A 20,760-nucleotide genomic window follows, 5' to 3' on the forward strand; every position below is an offset into this window, starting at 1 on the left:
GTCAGAGTTTAAACAGAAGTGTGCACACATAGACTGGGAATTAACCCTGGTAGGTTAACCCTATAGGTCACTCAATGCATTAGGGAGAGCGCTCTAAATCAATCAGTTTACGACGCCATCTCATCTAACGACCAGGAACACGGTCTGCATACTACAAACCCGATTCCAAAATAAGTTGGGACACTGTAAAAATTGTGAGTAAAAAAGGAATGGAATAATTTACACATCTCATAAACTTAAATTTAATTCACTATAGAATATGGTTAACATGTCGAATGTTGAAAGTGAGACATTTTGTAATGTCATGCCAAATATTGGCTCATTTTGGATTTCATGAGAGCTACACTTTCCAAAAAGGTTGGGACAGGTAGCAATAAGAGGCCGGAAAAGTTAAATGTACAGAAAAGGAACAGCTGGAGGACAAATGTGCAACTTATTATGTCAATTGGCAACATGATTGGGTATAAAAAGAGCCTCTCAGAGTGGCAGTGTCTCTCAGAAGTCAAGATGGGCAGAGGATCATCAATTCCCCCAATGCTGCGGCGAAAAATAGTGGAGCAATATCAGAAAGGAGTTTCTCAGAGAAAAATTGCAGAGTTTGAAGTTATCATCATCTACAGTGCATAATATCATAAAATCCATAATATCTGTGCGTAAGGGTCAAGGCCGGAAAACCATACTGGATGCCCGTGATCTTCGGGCCCTCAGACGGCACTGCATTACATACAGGAATGATACTGGAAATCACAACATGGGCTCAGGAATACTTCCAGAAAACATTGTCGGTGAACACAATCCACCGTGCCATTCGCCCTTGCCGGCTAAAACTCTATAGGTCAAAAAAGAAGCCGTATCTAAGCAGGATCCAGAAGCGCAGGCGTTTTCTCTCGGCCAAGGATCATTTAAAATGGACTGGGGAACTGAAATGGCCAGCATGCAGTCCAGATCTTTCACCCATAGAAAACATTTGGCGCATCATAAAGAGGAAGGTGCGACAAAGAAGACCTAAGACAGTTGAACAACTAGAAGCCTGTATTAGACAAGAATGGGACAACATTCCTATTCATAAACTTGAGCAACTTGTCTCCTCAGTCCCCAGTGTTTGCAATCTGTTATAAAAAGAAGAGGGGATGCCACACAGTGGTAAACATGGCCTTGTCCCAACTTTTCTGAGATGTATTGATGCCATGAAATGTAAAATTAACTTATTTTCCCCTTAAAGTGATACATTTTCTCTGTTTAAACATTTGATATGTCATCTATGTTATATTCTGAATAAAATATTGACATTTGAAACTTCCACATCATTGCATTCTGTTTTTATTCACAATTGTACAGTGTCCCACCTTTTTTGGAATCAGGTTTGTGTTTCCATATGTCTTAGCAAAGATGTTGTAAGACATATTATTGCACACACACACACAACTTCAAAATAACATAAAATGCATATGCCACATGAGTAAGCTTTAATTATTTTGAGCTCTAGCTATGACAGACAGTCAAACAATGAGACTGAGGGATTTATGAGCCTAGACATATTTTCCATTATTCCCCTTTAAGTGCACATCCATTAACTTGGCTCAGATCCAGGGCCTAGAGGCTCCCCACATGACTGTCATGTCTGTTCATTAGAAGGTTATTAATAGCTGACATTGACAACCAACATTAGTAGCAGATTCAGAAAGGGTCTCATGGGACTAAACCAGGCTTACTCTGTCCATGCATATACACACACTAAAGTGTTTCAAAGTATCTAGAGGCCACTGGACACACATAGGTAAACCAGAGGTCAGATTGTGTACACGGTCAATAGGTGGGTGCAAATACACACCTGTTGTCTTCCAGAAAGAGAACTGTTAGTGCATGACAGGTCCCAGTTCAAATATAAGGCATCTAATCCTACACTGGCCCTCAGCTGTCTCAGGAATTAAACACCCAGGACTCACTCCCTCACACATACCACACACGCAACACCACACACCATGTAAACCACACAGACCACATACACAACACCACACACACCATGTAAACCACACACACACACAACACCACACACCATGTAAACCACACAATCTACACACACAACACCACACACACCATGTAAACCACACACACAACACCACACACACCATGTAAACCGCACACACCACATACACCGCGCACACAACTGATGGTACTCCAGCACTTAACTGGGATTTACAGTCCATCCAGTGGATGAGATCATATGAAATCTGGATTTAATTCACAGCCGTCTTTGCTCTCTGACCAGGACCTGATACTAAAACAGCTTGTCTCTGCTTTCATTGGCAACAGCAAAAGCACAATTCTCCTACAATTGCTGTAATGACTATTTTCTCTGGCCACACATACACAGCTCTGCAAATTGGTCACTGCCGGCCTCCCCCTGTGCTGCAAGTAGATGTATTTGCACCGCTGAAGGTGATGTGAGGAATGTGTGAAAGTATTCTCAGATGGTTGTAACTCCCTCTGTGAACACTTGCATTCCTCGGTCGCTCCGAGAGACACGCTGCCTGCCTGTCCAAGCTGTTGGATTTAAAGAATGTGGTGTACAGATTGTCCTCAGGTGAATCTGACAGGCCATTTATCCCAACCGTCTGAACCTGTTTTAAACCCGGTCTAGATTATAGACATCGGGGTCAGAGATTAAGCCACTGTCTCCGTTATCTAACCAATCTTCTGGCTGTGACCTGGAGAGGCCTCAACTCTTCCGACAGTGACAACAGCACAACACTCTTCAAAAGAATAATATAAGTCTAATGTGCCTCAAAATAAAGACTGCGTATTGTTGATAAGAGCTCTTTAGCTGTGAGGGCCAAAGTGTGAGGTGTGTGTGTGTGTTCCTGTTTTACTATCTTAGTGAAGACGGCCCTCACTTTGATTGCAAAACAAGGAAGATTATGCCATGTGAGGACACTTGGCCAGTCCTCTCTTTATCAGACTTGGTTATGTTTAGGAATAGAATTATTCTTATAGGGAAATTTCACTGCAGCTCTATTTTTCTCAATTTGGAAATTTTCACTTAGGGGTGAATTCACTTTTGTTGCCAGCGGTTTAGACATTAATGGCTGTGTGTTGTGTTGTTTTGAGGGGACAGCAAATTGACATTGTTATACAAGCTATACACTCACTACTTTACATTGTAGCAAAGTTTCATTTCTTCAGTGTTGTAACATGAAAAGATATAATCAAATATTTACAAAAATGTGAGGGGTTTACTCACTTTTGTGAGATACTGTATGTCTATGATTATGGTACCAGCATATCACTTGTGCCATCAAAATTGTGAATTTCCTTACAGAACACAAATATGAGTGATTCGGCATTTCACTGTTAGATATGGGCCTCCTACATGTCCTTGTTGTAAACAAACACCAGAATTCATAGTGATGTCCAGCTCTTCTAGTAATCGTCAGAAGCTGCAATTGTTTTGCATCTTAAAAAGTCTTGCTGGGTAGCATGCTCACGAAAATCTGTCAGATGTAGTCCTGCCCCCATTTTGAAAAGCTTTCCTTTTGGTGGGACCAGGGCTCCCACCAGACATTAGTCTTGACAAAGGCTGAGAATGATTTTTAACAATCTGGCTAGACTGAAATGTCATTACTTCAAAATATGAAACATCTCCAGTCTCTCAAAATGATCTAGAGAGACTGAACCAAACACCAATGTTTCCTGGTGGATTTCACCCAAAGACGTTCAAGCATTTTTGCTTTTGGGAGTCTGGGTTGGATTAAGTTAATGGAATTTAAGTTAATGTTATTAGTGTGGTGTTTCTTGTTTTTTTGCTGTATTGAACTAGCGGTCCTCACGCCATGTCTCCGTGCCACTGATGTCTGTGGAGTAGCCAGTGCTATGTCTTTTGGAAAAGTCTTGACTGTTGGGGGAAGACAAAGCGATGCCAATGCGTACAACAGGCACGTCGTACTGCAGGCCCTGAGTTTCATCTCATTAATAGCACTCATCTAAGCCTTCCGTAAGCCTATTGCATTAAGCCTGCCTCTAAATCTATCTGTCCAGCCAGGACTCTAGGAGCCCTGGCTATACATCATAATGCACTCTCATGCTCTATACATTACCTACAGCAATACGCACTGTTGCCTGTCACTCAAGAGCATTCCCTTATATGGCATGTTTCCATAGCAGCACCACCCGAGTGATTAGAAGAGTCTAAGCTCTACCGTTACTTTTTTGTGAAGTTTGTTTTTGTTGGCCAGGACGACCATGACCCATAAGACATGTGAAGTCGATTAATGACCTCCGCATATTCAAAACTGCCGCTTAGCGAGGTGTTATCTTTAGCCTTGAATAGACGGATAATGCATCATAGAGCCATGACATCGTGGAATTGTATAACTCAGGTGAACAATAAAATTTTATAAAAAAAATACAATAAATAAAACTGACACTAAGTCCTCTTAAAACATTCCGCACAGACACGCTGAACTCTGTTATTTGTAATGTTTTGTATTCATTCATGTTTATTTTGTGATGAAAGATTAAAGGTAAGAGTTTTTGCTGAAAGAGCAGCGGGACAGATTTGAACCCATGCAGTAGTATGTGTACCAGAGGCAGGGACCACCCTAGAGCCATATTTTTATCTTTTTATTTTACACAAAATATTTTTTTCATTCCTGTTATTTCTACAAGTTATTTTTATAAGTCTAACTGCTGTGGAGGTGGGAACACAAAGGTCCACTAAACCCTATGAATATCCCATGTCTTCCTGCTACAAGGACACGTGTATCTCCACAGGCTCCGTCGACACCAGTCTCCACTGGCCCCTAGCCCTCGATAATGCACGGTTGGAGGGGGACGCGACAATTGACGTCACGGAACCCTTCTCCTGGCGCCGAGCCCCTCTTTATAAACCCTTCGCCGACTCAAAGTCATTAGAATATTAGAGTCAGACAGACTTAGCCTTAGGATTACTCGCGTTCACAGTGGTCAGAGAAAATAACAACCAAAGAGCTTCCTTTCCCATTTCCCTGGCTTTACAGTGTTCCGTCACTGATGCTTGACTTCCACCGATGCGGGACAACTTCTGACATTCGTTTAATGAACCTTTTTCTGTTTCGACATTCTGTTGTACCTTGTCAGTCCATTCCGGATGCTGTATCTGAGAAAACCTATGAGAGTAATAATAACATTCTCTATTTAGCCCAGTTTTTTCAGACCTTAAGTTTTATAAAAACCTGTTTGCATTATTTTATTATTTAATCATGCTGGTGAGCATGCGACGACATAGTCTGCGGCTGCAGCACCAACTCCATCGGTGGAGCATATGTGATACCGGTAGCCACCTTTTCTCAGACAGCTTCGCGCCTCAAACCTGCATGTCCCGATCCAAGTCCTGTACGAACTCTGCGGGGGAGTCCGATGGGGGCCGCGATAGCTGGTCCTCCTCAGACTCAACAGACTCTATAATCTCTACTGGATCTACCGAAAAATCCAGGGGCAGCTCGAGCCCGTTTCGCGTGGTATTGATGGGCGCCAGCGGAGTTGGTAAAACCGCGATTGCCAGCATCTTCGCCGGAGCGGTGGACAGCATGGACTGTGACGAGGTGTACGCAGGTAAAAATAATTGCATTGTGCTTAATTAGTAAAATATGTTTTATATAGATTAGTGGATACTTTTATTTTGCTAGGCTATTGCTTTTGTGCATATTGCACGCATAGGGGAACATCCACTTGGGGATATTTTTACGCGTCTTAAAAATTATACTGGTATGAAGTTATATTGTTGGTGAATGTTTGCAAATCCAATTACTGGGTTTGTGTTTCAGATGAAGTGTGTGAACAGACCATCATGGTGGATGGAGAGAAAGCTATGGTCACTCTATTGGACGCCTGGGATTCAGAGGTTAGAGACATTAATACAGTCACTTGTTGATATGTGTGTTTTAGTATATTCAAATTTGCCGGACAGAAGAATATGTTGAATTCCTCTGTCTGATGGACAAGTTAGTAGAATTGTATGAAGGGCAAAATGTTCTAAATTGCAAAAAATACAGTTGCATGTAATATGTCACTCTGTGTGTTCAAGAGGGGGTCAATTAAATATTTGGCTGTGAGGTGGAGGACTCTAGTACCAGCCCTGACCCCTGGTTATGTGATGTTGATATGTCTGTGCTCTAGTGTGTACGTATCACATCTATAACCATGTGTACCTGTGTTTCCTTAAGGATGAGTTAGGATGTTCTCAGGACCAGTGTATTCAGGAAGGTGATGCATACCTGCTGGTCTATTCTATAACTGACCGGTCCTCCTTCCTGCGAGCCTCAGAGCTGCGTATATCCATCCGCCAACACCGCCCCGCCCAACACACACCAATCATCCTGGTGGGAAACAAGTGTGACCTGGTCCGCCGTCGAGAGGTGTCCATATCTGGTGAGACTAGAGGCACAGGCTTGATGTGTGTGTGTGTGTGTTGAAGAGGGCTGTGGATGGGTTATGATAGTCAGTTTGTTAATGAGTTTATTGGCAGCTTTATGACTGTGCGTGTATTTCTTTCTTCCCAGAGGGCCGTGCGTGTGCTGCTGTGTTTGACTGTAAGTTCATCGAGACTTCTGCGGCAATGCAACACAACATCTGGCCGGCATTCCACGGCATTGTACAGCAGTTACGACTACGAAGAGACACCAAGGAGAACAATGACCGCCGCAGACGCACACACTCACACACTCGCCGCGACAGCTTGCCCAAGAAGGCAAAACGCTTCCTGAACAAGATGGTGGCCATGAACAATACCCACGCTGCATTTCGTCTGAAGTCCAGATCCTGCCATGACCTCTCAGTGCTCTAAAACCCATGACACCAACCCCACTGAAGTCTACATTAGACTGACCCCTCAAAGCTGCCCCCCCCCCCCCCTCCAGCCTCTGTGATGGTCTGGAGAATCAACCAAAGGATGTGAAGCATTTGGACACTCAGCCTTTGTCCAATAGAAAGAGACCATGGAGTAAAAAGGAAAAGCGTGGATTGTTGAACAATTGGTGTCCTCTAATAATTTTAGGGTCATCAAAGTTGTTCATTTCTTTCTTGTTCTCCATCCCTTTGACTTTCCTCTGTCTGTGCCGTCCCTCTTTAATTTCCTTCATTCTGAAGTGCATTATTTAAGCAACTTAAGCCTTTTGATCTTTCTGGGTGGTTTTGTACATTGTCCTATCTGTCCAGTTATGTGACAACATTCAGTATTAATCTTGTTTATGTTTTTTCCATGTTGTGTTGTTTTCATTTTAACTGAAACCTCAGTATTTACAAAGGGAATAAAGTCCTTATTGTCCTTAATGTCATTTATTTTACTGCTTGAGTTTTTCCTGTAAGACTCACAAAAAACATCACTTGCACAAACATGCCTTGGAAAGATGACTCAGCTTGTGAATAAGCTGTTAAAATCCCCTAATAGATAACTGGTGTGTGTGTGCGTGTGTGTGTCTTTGCACATTTGAGTGAGTGGGTGTGTGTGTTGTCTAGAACTGGTCCCCTTTGGCTGGGACAGGAGTAAGTGAAAAGATAGCCTACATATTCTGCTTCACTTGGGCAGCTATGTTCAAAGAGAAAACAAGGCATGACATGAAGATAGCCCCAGAAGAAGAGCTGACCAGGTCAATGTGGATGACCTGATCTTATTATCTTCCAGTGGGACATGACCACTCATCAGCCTTGAAAGGTGTGTTTTCATTTTGTTTTAAGGTTTTGTAATTGGTAAGAGCGTCTGTCCAATACAGACCCAGCGCCACGAGTGGGCTTATCCCCCTCAGTTGTATTTTCTGCCAAACCCAGTTTAAGTTTTAAAAACCCTACAGTATCGAAAAATAGCCAAAAAACAGATTAGCCCCCTCGTCTTTTTTAACAGCCCCCTCAGTTACTTCGTCCTGGCCCAATATGTCTTACCCTATTCCCTCCTTCAGGGAACCATGGTTATAAAAAACCTTTTTTGGTTGTAGGTTTACATACATCTCAGCTAATTATCCTGTACCTTGATTTTGCACTGCAAACTCTTCAAAAAAAACATGTCAGTTCTTCTCAAGTATAGAAGTGACTCGAGAAGAACTGACTCACCCCACTATGTGTCAAACAGTTCTTTGTGCCACAAATCAGGTGGAATGAACATCTGATCGATCCAAATATCCCAGCTCGAATCCTGTGATCATAACATCAACCAGGTCTTTAAGAGGGATCAGCCTAGGACTTATACTGAAAGTGATTAAACACAAAGATAGCCTAAGTGGTTCTACCCAGGTTGGCACTGACTCCATAAGGATACATAGATAAGACCACTTTACATCGCAGTAATCCTCCGACGAGCATCAAAAAAGTACACTAGGTAGTGCAAGGAAGGACGCAGCTCATAAAGTCAAAGGTCAAACTGTGCTATGATTAAGAAATAATTCCTGTCCTTTGTAACCCCCCCCTTACAGATTTTTCTAGCTATATAATGTTCTGTTACAATTCAAGCATTATATTAATTTATTACATCCCTTGGATATGCTTACCACTCTGGTCTGTCTGGTTCTCTATTGGCTGGGTCAATTGGAAGGGTGGGGTGATTAGCAAATGATTAGGTTCAATAAAGTGTTGAATGTTAACATTGAGTTAACATTTGACCAGGCTAGATGGGACGGCAAGAAATCATTGTAGTCCAAGGAAAAGGAGAACTAGGCAGCAAGGTGCGTTTCTCCTTCCTCTGTCACTCTTTCTCTCCTTCTTTCTCAGTCTTTCTCTCCCTCTGTCTCAATATGTTTCTGTCGTCAGTGATGATTTGAAGCCTGAATTGAAGTCTTATGTTTGTTTTAAATGGAGAATGTCTTGTTAGCGTGTTGTAGTGTGAGACTGAAATATTGACTTTGCCAGGGCCTGTATGTGGGCAGTTGGCCAAGGTGTGTTTGTGGGTTTGTGAGGATCTATACGGTATATGGCGGTTTAAAGCCTGTGCTATTGAACATCCTGGGGCCTCTGGGGCTTGAGACCTAGATGCCGGGTCCGACAGACGGGGTCTGTGCTTGGGCAGTCTGGTTTGGTTTAAGGGGCGGAAAGACAAGTGTACTCAGACTTGATCTTCCAGAGAGGTTCAAAGCGGGCCTCACTCAATGTCTGAAACATTTTGAGATGAATCTGCTGTAATTGCAGACAGGCTCAGAGCAGAGTATTTCCTTGGGTTTTCCCAGGGAATGTATATTTTTCTGTCTTCTGATCTACATGTGTTGTGCATGGTTAGATAAGGCCACTGTTTCGTTCCTTCGGCAAGGAGAGACCTCACCAAGTCCCTGTGGAAACCAGAGGGGACAGCGGGACCGAGACGCACAGGTGAAATACAGCCGTGTGTGTTTCAGAGCTAAGGCAGTGGAAAAGGTTAGCAGGTGTAGATTGACAGTGACACAGGTCAGTGTCAGGTGGAGCATAACGTACTTAAAGCCAGCGAAGCAAATGTCGTCGGCGGCACCGAGGCTCAAAGTCACCTTCACAGTTTCAATACACGTACCTCACCTCTGTCGTACCTCACCTCTGTCCGCCCTCTACGGGGAGAGGTTGAACACCGACACACACAGGCTGTCCACACGCACATCCTGTTTAGGCCATCATGGTGGTCCTGCAGAATGTTTCAGACGAACTTCAGCTTGACAGGGAGATGTGGAAATCAAAAGCTGACATGTCCACAGTCTCATGTAGGGTGTACTTCTAAAATGTAAGTGTGTGCGTGCGCATGTGTCTGTTTGCTGAATCCTTTTGCATCAACGATTGTCAGTGGCGATAAGGCTGCCGGTGGGGTTATTCTCTTCCTCGTGTGACTCTACAACTGTTTGGGCAAGGAAGGGCTCCCTGACTGACAGGAGGCATCGCTGAACTGTAACAAACACATCGTGAAGCTGTTTTTACTGTCTGCTATTCTGACCTCTGAGGACGCACACCTCAGTGACCTTTCGCTAATGATGTAATCGTGTCTGGAAGGGGAGGGGTGGCGGCCGTCCAGTGAACTTCAGTGGGAATAATTCCCCTCGTTCCTTCAGGCGTTCCAGGTATCAGGGCCTCAGACTCCCAGTGAGGGGCTCCAAACGGCTGCACTGACCTTCAGTTTGTAGCCAGGCGGTGTGGCTACATGAAAACTTCCCTGTCGGCTCAAAGTCTGCCTGGCGCAGAGATAGCGTAGCCATGGAAAAGACAGTCATACTGGAGAACGGCCTGTTTGATGTCAATCAGTAACAGATTGTACTTCTGGATCCTGTAGTTAAGAAAATGTGCTGTAAAACTATTTTCCACCACTGGTGAACAACACACACACACACACACACACACACACACACAAATGACTTCTCAATGACAAAGTCCTATTACAGAGTCTCTCTGTGTATTCTAAAGCTTTTCCCCTGTGTTCCTCCCCCTTCTCTCAGAGTCTGGTCACTGAATCTCATCATGCCCCATCCACTGTTACACCTCCTGCTGATCTGCCTCCTCATCCATGCCGTGAGTTCACTCCTCCCACCACGAACACTCCCGTTTCATTTCTCAGGCATTCTTACTACACCGAAACCGGTTTGAGGACTCTGTCCCCGAGTGTTTCTGCTGTGAGAGCTTTGCTTTTGGTCGGCAAGGAAACGTGCCGCTGGGCGCTGTGCCGCTCCTGTCCTCCGAGACTCATTAGCACACCAGAAAATCAAATGAAGGTCAAATCCACAGGGTCACAAACTGTCGACTGATTCCAGTGAAGGGTCAATGAATAACTGCCCTTTCCGCGTGGGGAACGATGTTTCTCCCTGAGGGTGTAACCTCCATTCTCTACAGTCCAACGCTGATACACCTGGCCGAAACAAGCTGATTTGTTCATGCATAGGACTGGATCCAGTGTGTGAGTTGAGGACCACTGGTGTTTTGTGTTCCCATCTGTTGTGACAGGCTGTTGGGAAAGGCCTAGAGAAGGGACCGCTGGAGGACAAGGTGCTACAAGTACCGGAGGGGACGCCGGTACCCTACGCCATCTACCAGGTAACACACGAGCCCCCCCCCCCCCTACCCCCCACCCCCCCCCGCACACAGCACAAAGACTCCAGTCAGGCGGACACACGTATACAGTACACACAAACATCCTCTTAACCTTTCCCTCCTCCTTCTCCGCCTCCCTGTCTGCAGTTTCAGTCCTCCAAAGACGGTGTTGATGGGTTTAGCGTGACCGGGGAGACAGAGGGAAAGATCAGCATCTCAGATGACGGCTGGCTTTACCTGGACCAGGCCTTGGATTGGGGACTCACTCGCACGCACACCATTCAGGTAATACACAGACCATATATCGCTGCTCCTGTGGTTGTACGTATCTACCCTAATAGGAACGCCCAACACCCTGAACCTGACCTTAACTTCTAACCATAAATCTAACCTAATTCTAATGCCAAACCATACCATGAACTCGATGCCTAAAATAGTTGTTTTTATATGTGATGGCCAGACAAAATATTCTTACTTCACAGAATTTCCCATATCTTGCAACCCCGTTTCCAAGTAATTTGTGACTCTGTGTAAAATGAAAAGAAAAACAGAATGCAAAGATGTGTAAATCATTTAAACCCCATATTCAATAGAAAATAGTACAAAGACAACATATCAAATGTTGAAACGGAAATGTATTATTGTTCCTTGAAAAATGTATGCCCTCTTTGAATTTGATGCCAGCAACATGTTTCAAAAAAGCTGGGCCGGGGCAATGAAAGGCTGGAAAAGTTGTGTAATGTTAAAAAAGAACATGGTGGAACATCTCACAACAAATTTGGTTGATTGGCAACAGGTCTGTAACATGATTGGATATAAAAAGAGCATCCCAGAGTAAAGCATTCACAAGTAAAGATGGGGAGGGGTTCACCCTGAAATGTTGAGCAGCTGAAATCCTATATCAAGCAAGAATGGTAGAACATTTCACTTTCCAAACTACAACAATTGTTCTCCTCAGTTCCCAAATGCCTATAGAGTGTTGATAAAAAAGAAGAGGAGATGCAACACAGAACATGCCCCTGTCCCAAATGTTTAAAAAATGGCATCAAATTCAAAATGAGCATTTATTTTTCCAAATTTGTAACACTTCTCTGGTTCAACATTTGATGTGAACTATTTTCAATTAAATATAGGCATTAAATGATTTTCACGTAATTGCATTCTGTTCTTATTTGAGTTTTTGGAAACTTGGTTGCACTACTTCTACTAAGTATAGTCAAACAAGCGTGCACACACACACACCATTAATTTAACATGCAGTAGAGTAGGTGCTGGATTGCCTTAATGCTGCTGGATTGCCCATGTTGTTGTTTTATGATGTAGGTAGAGGCCTTAGTGTTCATTTTGTTGTGTGTTGTTGTTTTATGTTGTAGGTGGAGGCCTTAGTGTTCATTTTGTTGTGTGTTGTTTTATGATGTAGGTAGAGGCCTTAGTGTTCATTTTGATGTGTGTTGTTGTTTTATGATGTAGGTAGAGGCCTTAGTGTTCATTTTGTTGTGTGTTGTTGTTTTATGATGTAGGTAGAGGCCTTAGTGTTCATTTTGTTGTGTGTTGTTGTTTTATGATGTAGGTAGAGGCCTTAGTGTTCATTTTGATGTGTGTTGTTGTTTTATGATGTAGGTAGAGGCCTTAGTGTTTATTTTGTTGTGTGTTGTTGTTTTATGTTGTAGGTGGAGGCTTTAGTTGGTTCAGAGCCAGTGGAGGGTCCTTTTACCATCACCATCAACGTGTTGGACATTAACAACCACGCCCCCTATTTCAACCAGACAGACTACGCTGGCGTCGTCAAGGAACACACCCCCGCAGGTCTGTCTGTCTGTGTGTCTGTCTGTCTGTTGTTGACCACAGGTAGGATAGGTCCATGCTGCTTACACCACATCCTGACTCTGCCATCAATCCTGACTCTGCCATAATCCTAGCTCGGTCATAAATCCTGACTCGGCCATCAGTATGACACAACATGAACCGGGATTGATAGGACCAGGCAACGTTTGTCCACCGCGCCGCAACTCACAGTCTGCTTGAAAGACCTGGGTCCCTAACAAACCCCAAATAAACTGTGTGTGTGTGTGTGTTGCAGGTGTTCCATTCATGCGTGTATTTGCTACTGACCTGGATGACCCTCATTCGCTCAATGCTCAGCTGAAATACACCCTGGTCTCCCAGATCCCCAACAGAGACAACGTACTGCTGTTCCAGATGGACGGCAACACAGGGCAGATCTCTACTACTACTGATGGTAACACACACAGACTCACCCCCCCCCCCCCCCCCCCCCTTTCTGGAACCCCCTAGAGGGCACACACATGGATAATTAGGCCATGGTCTCGGATCTGTAATCTCACACCAACTCAGATTATCAAAATGTCAATCTAATGCTCCGGATGAACGTGCATCCGATTAACACATGCTGAGTATCAGATCGAGTACGTCACGATGTGTCCCACTAAAGCTGCGTGTGTGTGTGTGTGTGTGTTCCGGCAGGAGAGCGCCTGCTGAAGGCCAGAGACAGTGTTATTTCTTCCAGAGGAGGGGACATCAGTGATTCCCTGAAGAGCAAGTTTGATGAGTACTGCAAACCTGTCCAGGAAATCCCCTATGACCTCAACCCCTTCTACAGCTGTGTATTAAGGGCAGGTAGGTGGGTCCCTCACTGCACTTACTACATTGTACTGAAATTCAGAGAGGATCGAGAAAACACGAGTGGGACAGAAAAATTCTGCAAAGAGGTCAGAAATGGAAAAAAGAGGGCAGGACACAGATGCTCTGAGAGAAAGAAATATGCCAGAGAGGGATGGAGAGAGAAGGAGAGAGAGACTGGGGGTAGAGAGATGGAACAGTGAATAGGGAGAGATGGAGAGAGAGAATGAGAGAGAGGCAGATATATGGAGGTAGAGAGAAGGGAATGGAATGGAGAGCGATATATAGTGAGTTAGAGATAGAAAAGGATATGTGTGGATGGGGAGTAAAGACTGATTGAGGGATTGAAGCTGATTGAGAGATAGAAGCCTGGTGAGCAGAAGCTCTTATACAAACAGCTGATGATGAGCCCATCTGTTGCTTTTGACCTAATCAGCATGACCTCTAACCACTGACCTCATGTTTGAATCCCACTGGTGTCCAGTGGTGAAAATATTACGTGTCAAAATAGGAGGAGGGTGCTTACATTTGTCTTGTTTCACACATGTACAGTGGATTGACTTGTAAACTATTCAGACCTGTTAACTCTTTCTACACTTCGCTATGTTACGACCCTATTCTAAAATGGATTTAATAGAGTTTTTTTACACATTTTACACCAAGAGAGAATGGGGACTTCCTGGTTACTGGTTGGATGTTCTGCCTGCTAGGCTCCCTGTCAGCCGCTGGTAAACTGTGTTTGACCAGAGTTCGAAAGACAGCAGACACATGGGAAATGTATCATTATTGGACACATGGGGCTCAGTGGTCTCTTTCTCTGTGGTGTCTGTGGACTGACTGGGAATGGGCCTGTGTCTTCCTCTGTGGTGTTTGTGGACTGACTGGGAATGGGCCTGTGTCTTCCTCTGTGGTGTCTGTGGACTGACTGGGAATGGGCCTGTGTCTTCCTCTGTGGTGTCTGTGGACTGACTGGGAATGGGCCTGTGTCTTCCTCTGTGGTGTTTGTGGACTGACTGGGAATGGGCCTGTGTCTTCCTCTGTGGTGTCTGTGGACTGACTGGGAATGGGCCTGTGTCTTCCTCTGTGGTGTCTGTGGACTGACTGGGAATGGGCCTGTGTCTTCCTCTCTGGTGTCTGTGGACTGACTGGGAATGGGCCTGTGTCTTCCTCTGTGGTTGTAGAGTCTCGGAGGCAGAACCCTCTGGATGATCCAGACTTCACCCTGATCGTGCGTGTGGAGGACATGGGCGGGGCATCAGAGAGCGCTCTGATTGGTAACGCAAGGGTTAAAATTGCAGTTCAGCAGAACCTGTGGGTTAACCCCGGTCCAATCATCGTCAAAGAACAGCTGAAGGGGCCGTACCCCATGGAAATCGCCAAGGTAGGACAGGGGTCGGGACCAGGCTCAAAGGATCAATGTTGCTGTACCATTCCTTAACCTTAAAACAACCCCCTGAAAGCTGTGTATGAAGCGCAATTATAAAGCCCGCTGTCTGCCTACCTGCAGGTCCAGTCCAACGATCCCAGCGCCCTCTACAGGCTGGTGCAGAAAGAGCGGGAGCTGAAATTCCCCTTCAATGTCACAGAGGAAGGCAACATTCTGCTGATGGAGGAGCTGGACAGGGAGGACAAGGCTATGGTAATCAGTTACACAACGTCACCCACAACCGTCGTCACCGTCTGCCCATGGAGGGTTTTCCTGAAAATGTTCACGTGCGTGCGCGTGCCTGCGTGTGTGTGTGTGTTCCAGTACATCGTGGTGGTGTTGGCTGAAGACACCTACGGAAATGAGGTAGACCCTCCAATGGAGGTGCAGGTGGTGGTGGAGGATGTGAACGACAACGCCCCAGCCTGTGATCAGGAACTCAGTGTGTTTGAGCTGCAGGAGAATGAACCAGCAGGTAACTGCCAAGTCTGTGTCTGTGTGTGTGCGTGTGTGTGTGTGCGTGTGTGCGCGCGCGTGTGTGTGCTAGGACATTTCATTGATCCTGAGGTGTTTACTACTGTATCCACGTGTGATGTCAGCCAGCAGCACAGTTTGAAAGGTAACTGTCCGGTGTTGGGACTATGTACTGGGGATATGTTCTAATGTCTGGGGTAGCGTTGCTACGATGTGTTGCAACATCCAGGTATGGCGTATGCAGCGTATCATTGATCATGTAACGTCTGTGATTGGCTCCTCTGGGTTCCAGAAAGTACCGTGGGGGATCTGTTGGTGCATGATGCCGATGACCCTAACACGCTCAACGCCATGCTGGAATACTCGCTGGTATCCCAAACCCCCTCCTCCGTCTTTTCCATTGATAGCATCACCGGTCGCATCAAGGCCAAGCAAGTGCTCCGACGCAAAGACGCAGCCGAGTACCAACTCACTGTCAGAGTAAATGACCCAGGTACACACTTACACACACACCCACTTCACCTCGGTCCCACTGACTGAAGGACGAAGACACCCGTTTTCTTTCACGGTTCCTCAGTTATTCCTGTGTCTTTGTCAGCTTTCAGCACAGAGTGTACGGTCCTCGTCAAGGTCATCGACATCAACAATGAGCTCCCCATCTTCCAGAAAAATGACGTGAGTCTGACCCCCCCCCCCCCCCCCCGTGACACTTCAGACGGTACTGGTCGTTGACCTCTGACCTTTCATGCCGTATCCCTCTCTCTCGTGGTCTGTGTGTGTGTAGTATGGTCATCACAGCTTGCCTGAGGACACGGCTGTAGGCCACACCCTGCTCACAGTGAAGGCCACGGATGCTGATGATCCCGGGACGGGAAGCTCCCGCATCGAGTTCCACATCACCACCGGCAACCAAGACGAGGTTTTCGCCATGGAGACTGACGGCAATGGGGAGGGCAGGCTGGTTGTTGCCAAGGTAACCTCATAACCAAAGACAGTTTTTTGACGCAGGTTTGTGATGAAGATGACCCTGATCGAGGTATGGGGTCACTACTAAAGCAAAGTTCCACCAGCAAACCCTGAAAGAAATCCTCAGAAACGCTTCTACTTTGCTCCGGAATCATCATAGGTCTCTGTGTCACCCCCCCCTCCCCCCCACCCCCCCCCCCTCCCCCTCCAGCCTCTGGACTATGAGACGTCATCCTCCTACAATCTACAGATTGATGCTCGTAACCCGGAGCCCCTGATAAAGGGTCTAGTATACGGAAACACGTCCTCCTCACACGTGTCGGTGGCCATTGTGAATGTGGACGAGCCTCCAGCGTTTGACCAGGACATCCTTGAAGTCGCCGTTCTTGAGAACACCACAGGGGGAGCGACGCTGCTTAAAGTGGACGCCAAGGACCCGGAGGGCAACGAGATAAGGTCAACACGCGACGAGTGCGACTGGCGGCGGGGCTTTTGTTATGGCTGTGTGTTTTGTGTTGTGCTGTAACTGTCTGTGTGTGTGTGTTTGTGCGTGTGTGTATACTTTAGGTTCAAGTTGGAGGGAGACACTAATGGTTGGCTAGAGATTGATCCTGCAACAGGAGAGATAAAGCTAAAGGCTAAAGCCGTTCTGGACAGAGAGAAGGTGGAGGCCTTCGACTTTAATGTTGTCGCCTTTGAGAAAGGTGAGGAATACACACGTGTGTGTATATCTATACAGTATACAGTACATGTAGATAAACAGCTCCGGAAGAAATTAAGAGACCACTGCACCTTTTTCTTTCCTTTCAAAAAAAGTCAAAAAGGAAGGTTTTGAGTGAGGAACAGAAAGGTTAAAATTAAGAGACCACTGCAAATTGCTAAATGCTTCCATACCTCACTCAAAATGTAATTTTTTCCAGAGCTGTATGTACTTATCACATTCGTTCAGTGACTCACACATAATGTTAGTTTTTGAAGTTAGAGAAAATAAAATATCCACAATGAACAGGGTTCTTTAGACATGTTCTTGAACCTCTCCACCCTCAGCCAATCCAGACCAGTCCTCAGAGCATGTGGTGTCTGTGAGGCTGCTGGATGTGAATGACAACGTCCCCAAGCTGACAGAGAACCAGGGCTTCGTCTGTGTGAAAAACCCCAAGCCTCTAATCCTGACAGCCCAGGACCCAGACGCCGCCCCTTTCGGAGCACCCTTCACTTTCAGCCTGCCCAAGAAGTCTCCCAACTGGGACCTAATCACCCTGGACGGTACACACATTGCACTGGAACACCACGTCTTTAGGGGTCACCACCCGTTTCATGTCCTCTCGTGCTGATCTTAGGTGGCCTTTTCTCTCTCATAGGTACCTCCGCTAAACTGACCCTGAAGAGACCTCCCAGTGAAGATAAGACATTTCTCCTCTCCATCGGCGTCAAAGACAACGCTGGCGTGGGTGTCCAAAATAAGTTAGAAGGTGAGTTGTTACAGCCAGGGGTGTGTGTGTGTGTGTGTGTGTTTGAACATATCAGTGTGTAGCTAAGTGTATTTGTCTCTCCCGACAGTGCGCGTGTGTAACTGTACAGATCTGGGACACTGTTTAATCGAGCCGTCCACTCATGAAGGCAAGTTAGGAGTACCCGGCACACTGGGCATCCTGTGTGGAACTCTGGGATTCATCGGTAAGTTACCGGCTTTGCTGTTCACTAGTTCTGTCCCCTGATGCTCACTAGTGCAGTCACAGGGTGTATACTAACGCTATCATGGGCAGCACATTAATAAGGTGGAATGTTAAAATCAAATAACTAAAGAGCTCCCTTACAAACGAGAAATGAATTGATACTGCAGTAAAACAAAATCTTGTCTAGCTTTTTACAAACAAGTTGTATTTGTGATCGATTTTAGTTGTTGGTATTTTTACCTCTTGGAAAGACTTAGTTACACAATTATGAGATATTTTACTTCTAACTTACTGAATTATTGACTGTTACTAACTGTTGATGTGACTTCCTTTTCAGCGTTGATGCTAATCATCGTATTCTATCGTATGAAAAAGGAGGACCAGAAGAAAGCCCTGCATGTTGGAGACACTGACGCTATCCTCTAGGAACACATTAGATAACATGTATCTATCTAGATTGTTATTTTATTGGTATTTTTAAAAATGATATTTACTTTTGATTGGTGGTCAGCATATCTGCATAAACAACATGGTCTGGTAATAATCATATTCAACTAAATAACTTATTCCCTCTTAGTATTGTACAACGTAGACTGCCTGCTATGCTTCTTATAGTTGTTTAGATTGTTGCTTAGAAATGTCGGACAATTGCTCAATGTTAGCCTTATTTGTGAGGTTTCTTTATCGTCTTAATTATGTTTTCGATGTACTGATATAGGTGCAGACCAAAGGCTACATTTGGAGGATTCCACCACTTTCAATAATCCCTGTTTACCCCTGTGCATTAACATTAGGCACACCTACTGTGAATTGTGTACATTTGTTTGGAGAATGTCTGAGTGTGTACAAAAGGGTGTTTCATTGAGGGGTGTTTATATCTGAAAGTTTATATCTGAATAAAGGAACTATCTGGACCTACTGCTATTCACATTATTTTTCAAATGACGCTTTGGACTGAGACGGAAATACGCGGGTGTGTATGTCAGTTGATGAAGTTGATGTAATGTTGCTGCTTTAGGGACAGAATACACAAAATCGACACAAAGTTGACAAAATAATTTACAATGGGTGGTCAGCATATAAGACCATGTGATATGAGCCATGAGTAAATCTTACACATTAATTTACAGTTCATGAACAGATCCACTGATCCAGGATATGCAGCAGTGTAGTGTTTTTGGGAGCAGTATAGTGCAGGATATTTTGGAGGTAGCTTTATGAGGTAAATATTGCCAGTTGCTAAAGGCCACAGAATGGGAAAAGATTTGCAGGATTGTTTCGGTAATAGCTGACCTTGCCTGCCATCACACTGCCACAGAAACAGTGGGACAGTGGTGAACATCCTTGGGCTGGGGTCAGCAAAGATCCTGCCTGCACGCTTCTTCCACTGCACTCAAGTACAGTGGCAAACTGGAGCTAGGCCCTCATTAACAGAAAAGATCTGATGTCATACATATGGAGAACTCGAATGTCTGTGTATACAGAGCATGACTTAAGACCTTTCTTTTGCAGACCTATGTAGGAGAAGCAATTCTAACCGTCCTAAACCGTGCCTCAGCTGTGTCTCAGAAGCAGCGAACCTAGGCTCCACATCGGTTGCCAATATCAATAGCAGGAACCACGTTAGAAGAAAATATGGTTGTGTCGTTTCAAAGAAACATTTGCCAAAACAGTCACTCAAATTGTGGCGGAATAAATTCAACCACACAACGACTCACATTGTTACAAGACCAAGGACAGTATATGCTGTCAGAGAGAAAAAAGTTGCTCTGTATTTGATGTCCAGTATACACCAATAAAAAAACCACAACAAGAAATGTCAGGTACCCAGTACTTCCTACTGCAACATCACTACCTTTGTTTTAAACAGACAACCAGTGATCTAAAGTTGACATAATGTTTTACACATTGTATTCAAAATTACATATTTTTTTCTTGTTATTCTGTCTCTCACTGTCCAAATCAACCTACAATTAAAATTATAGACTGATCATTTCTTTGTCAGTGGGCAAACGTACAAAATCAGCAGGGGATCAAATAATTTTTCCCCTCACTGTACACTCACTGCAAAAAGCTAACCAGCGAGCTAGGATCTAGAGGGCTCAAGCGTGAGAAAACAAGATAAGCTCGCTACAGCTCCGAATTAGTGACATATACTTAAACACTCTAGAAGGCCTTGAGTATTACAATTGTCCCACCTATTACAAGACAATCTGTGATTGGTTGATTCTACTGTCATTCCAAAATGCCGCTCTATGTCAGTGAAGTTGGTTGGGGACTTCATTTTAAAGCCTAAGGGCCTAGCCAATGAGCATTGAGCACAGCTAGATAGTTTCTACCAAGATACTACCAAAGAAAATTTCTGATTGGATATTTTTTCTCTTGGATATTAACCCTTTCAGTTACCTTTTTCAGTTTCTGTTCCATGGTTTCAAGGATTATTTGTCAAATGAACCAAACAACACAGCGTCATCCTGCACAATTACATTCTTGTGACATGGCACCCGACAACTACACCGTGAGAGTTAAGAAGAAGTGCATATAAGCAAAAATATAGCTAGACAGAAAATAATAAAATAAAGC

General features: G+C 44.7%; 2 protein-coding genes across 2 annotated transcripts; both read left to right on the top strand.

Moving 5' to 3' along the window:
• Positions 1-4,891: 4,891 nt before the first annotated feature.
• On the top strand, positions 4,892-7,310 carry gem (GTP binding protein overexpressed in skeletal muscle). The gene is made up of 4 exons (XM_010884725.5): positions 4,892-5,589; positions 5,802-5,878; positions 6,201-6,405; positions 6,537-7,310. The coding sequence occupies exons 1-4, from the start codon at positions 5,238-5,240 to the stop codon at positions 6,818-6,820; spliced, it is 918 nt and encodes a 305-aa protein (XP_010883027.2). The 5' UTR covers positions 4,892-5,237; the 3' UTR covers positions 6,821-7,310.
• Positions 7,311-8,596: 1,286 nt separating this feature from the next.
• On the top strand, positions 8,597-19,096 carry cdh17 (cadherin 17, LI cadherin (liver-intestine)). Its single transcript, XM_029115470.2, has 19 exons — positions 8,597-8,687; positions 10,407-10,479; positions 10,909-10,998; positions 11,143-11,280; positions 12,666-12,801; positions 13,076-13,234; positions 13,480-13,632; positions 14,817-15,016; positions 15,143-15,274; positions 15,386-15,536; positions 15,828-16,028; positions 16,134-16,210; positions 16,320-16,508; positions 16,713-16,957; positions 17,069-17,205; positions 17,549-17,767; positions 17,863-17,973; positions 18,062-18,178; positions 18,515-19,096. Exons 2-19 carry the CDS (start codon positions 10,429-10,431, stop codon positions 18,601-18,603), a joined length of 2,595 nt encoding a protein of 864 aa, XP_028971303.2. The 5' UTR covers positions 8,597-8,687; positions 10,407-10,428; the 3' UTR covers positions 18,604-19,096.
• Positions 19,097-20,760: the final 1,664 nt, after the last annotated feature.

This window comes from Esox lucius, chromosome 20 (genome assembly GCF_011004845.1).
Source record: "Esox lucius isolate fEsoLuc1 chromosome 20, fEsoLuc1.pri, whole genome shotgun sequence".
NCBI classification, from domain to species: Eukaryota; Metazoa; Chordata; class Actinopteri; order Esociformes; family Esocidae; genus Esox; species Esox lucius.

Excerpts from the sequence above, each read along its gene's own strand:
- gem (XM_010884725.5), top strand. The coding sequence starts at position 5,238 with ATGCTGGTGAGCATGCGACGACATAGTCTGCGGCTGCAGCACCAACTC. Across the intron at positions 5,590-5,801 it reads CTGTGACGAGGTGTACGCAG|ATGAAGTGTGTGAACAGACC; the intron begins GTAAAAATAATT and ends TTTGTGTTTCAG. Across the intron at positions 6,406-6,536 it reads TCGAGAGGTGTCCATATCTG|AGGGCCGTGCGTGTGCTGCT; the intron begins GTGAGACTAGAG and ends CTTTCTTCCCAG.
- cdh17 (XM_029115470.2), top strand. The coding sequence starts at position 10,429 with ATGCCCCATCCACTGTTACACCTCCTGCTGATCTGCCTCCTCATCCAT. Across the intron at positions 15,017-15,142 it reads ACCCCATGGAAATCGCCAAG|GTCCAGTCCAACGATCCCAG; the intron begins GTAGGACAGGGG and ends GCCTACCTGCAG. Across the intron at positions 16,211-16,319 it reads CCATCTTCCAGAAAAATGAC|TATGGTCATCACAGCTTGCC; the intron begins GTGAGTCTGACC and ends GTGTGTGTGTAG.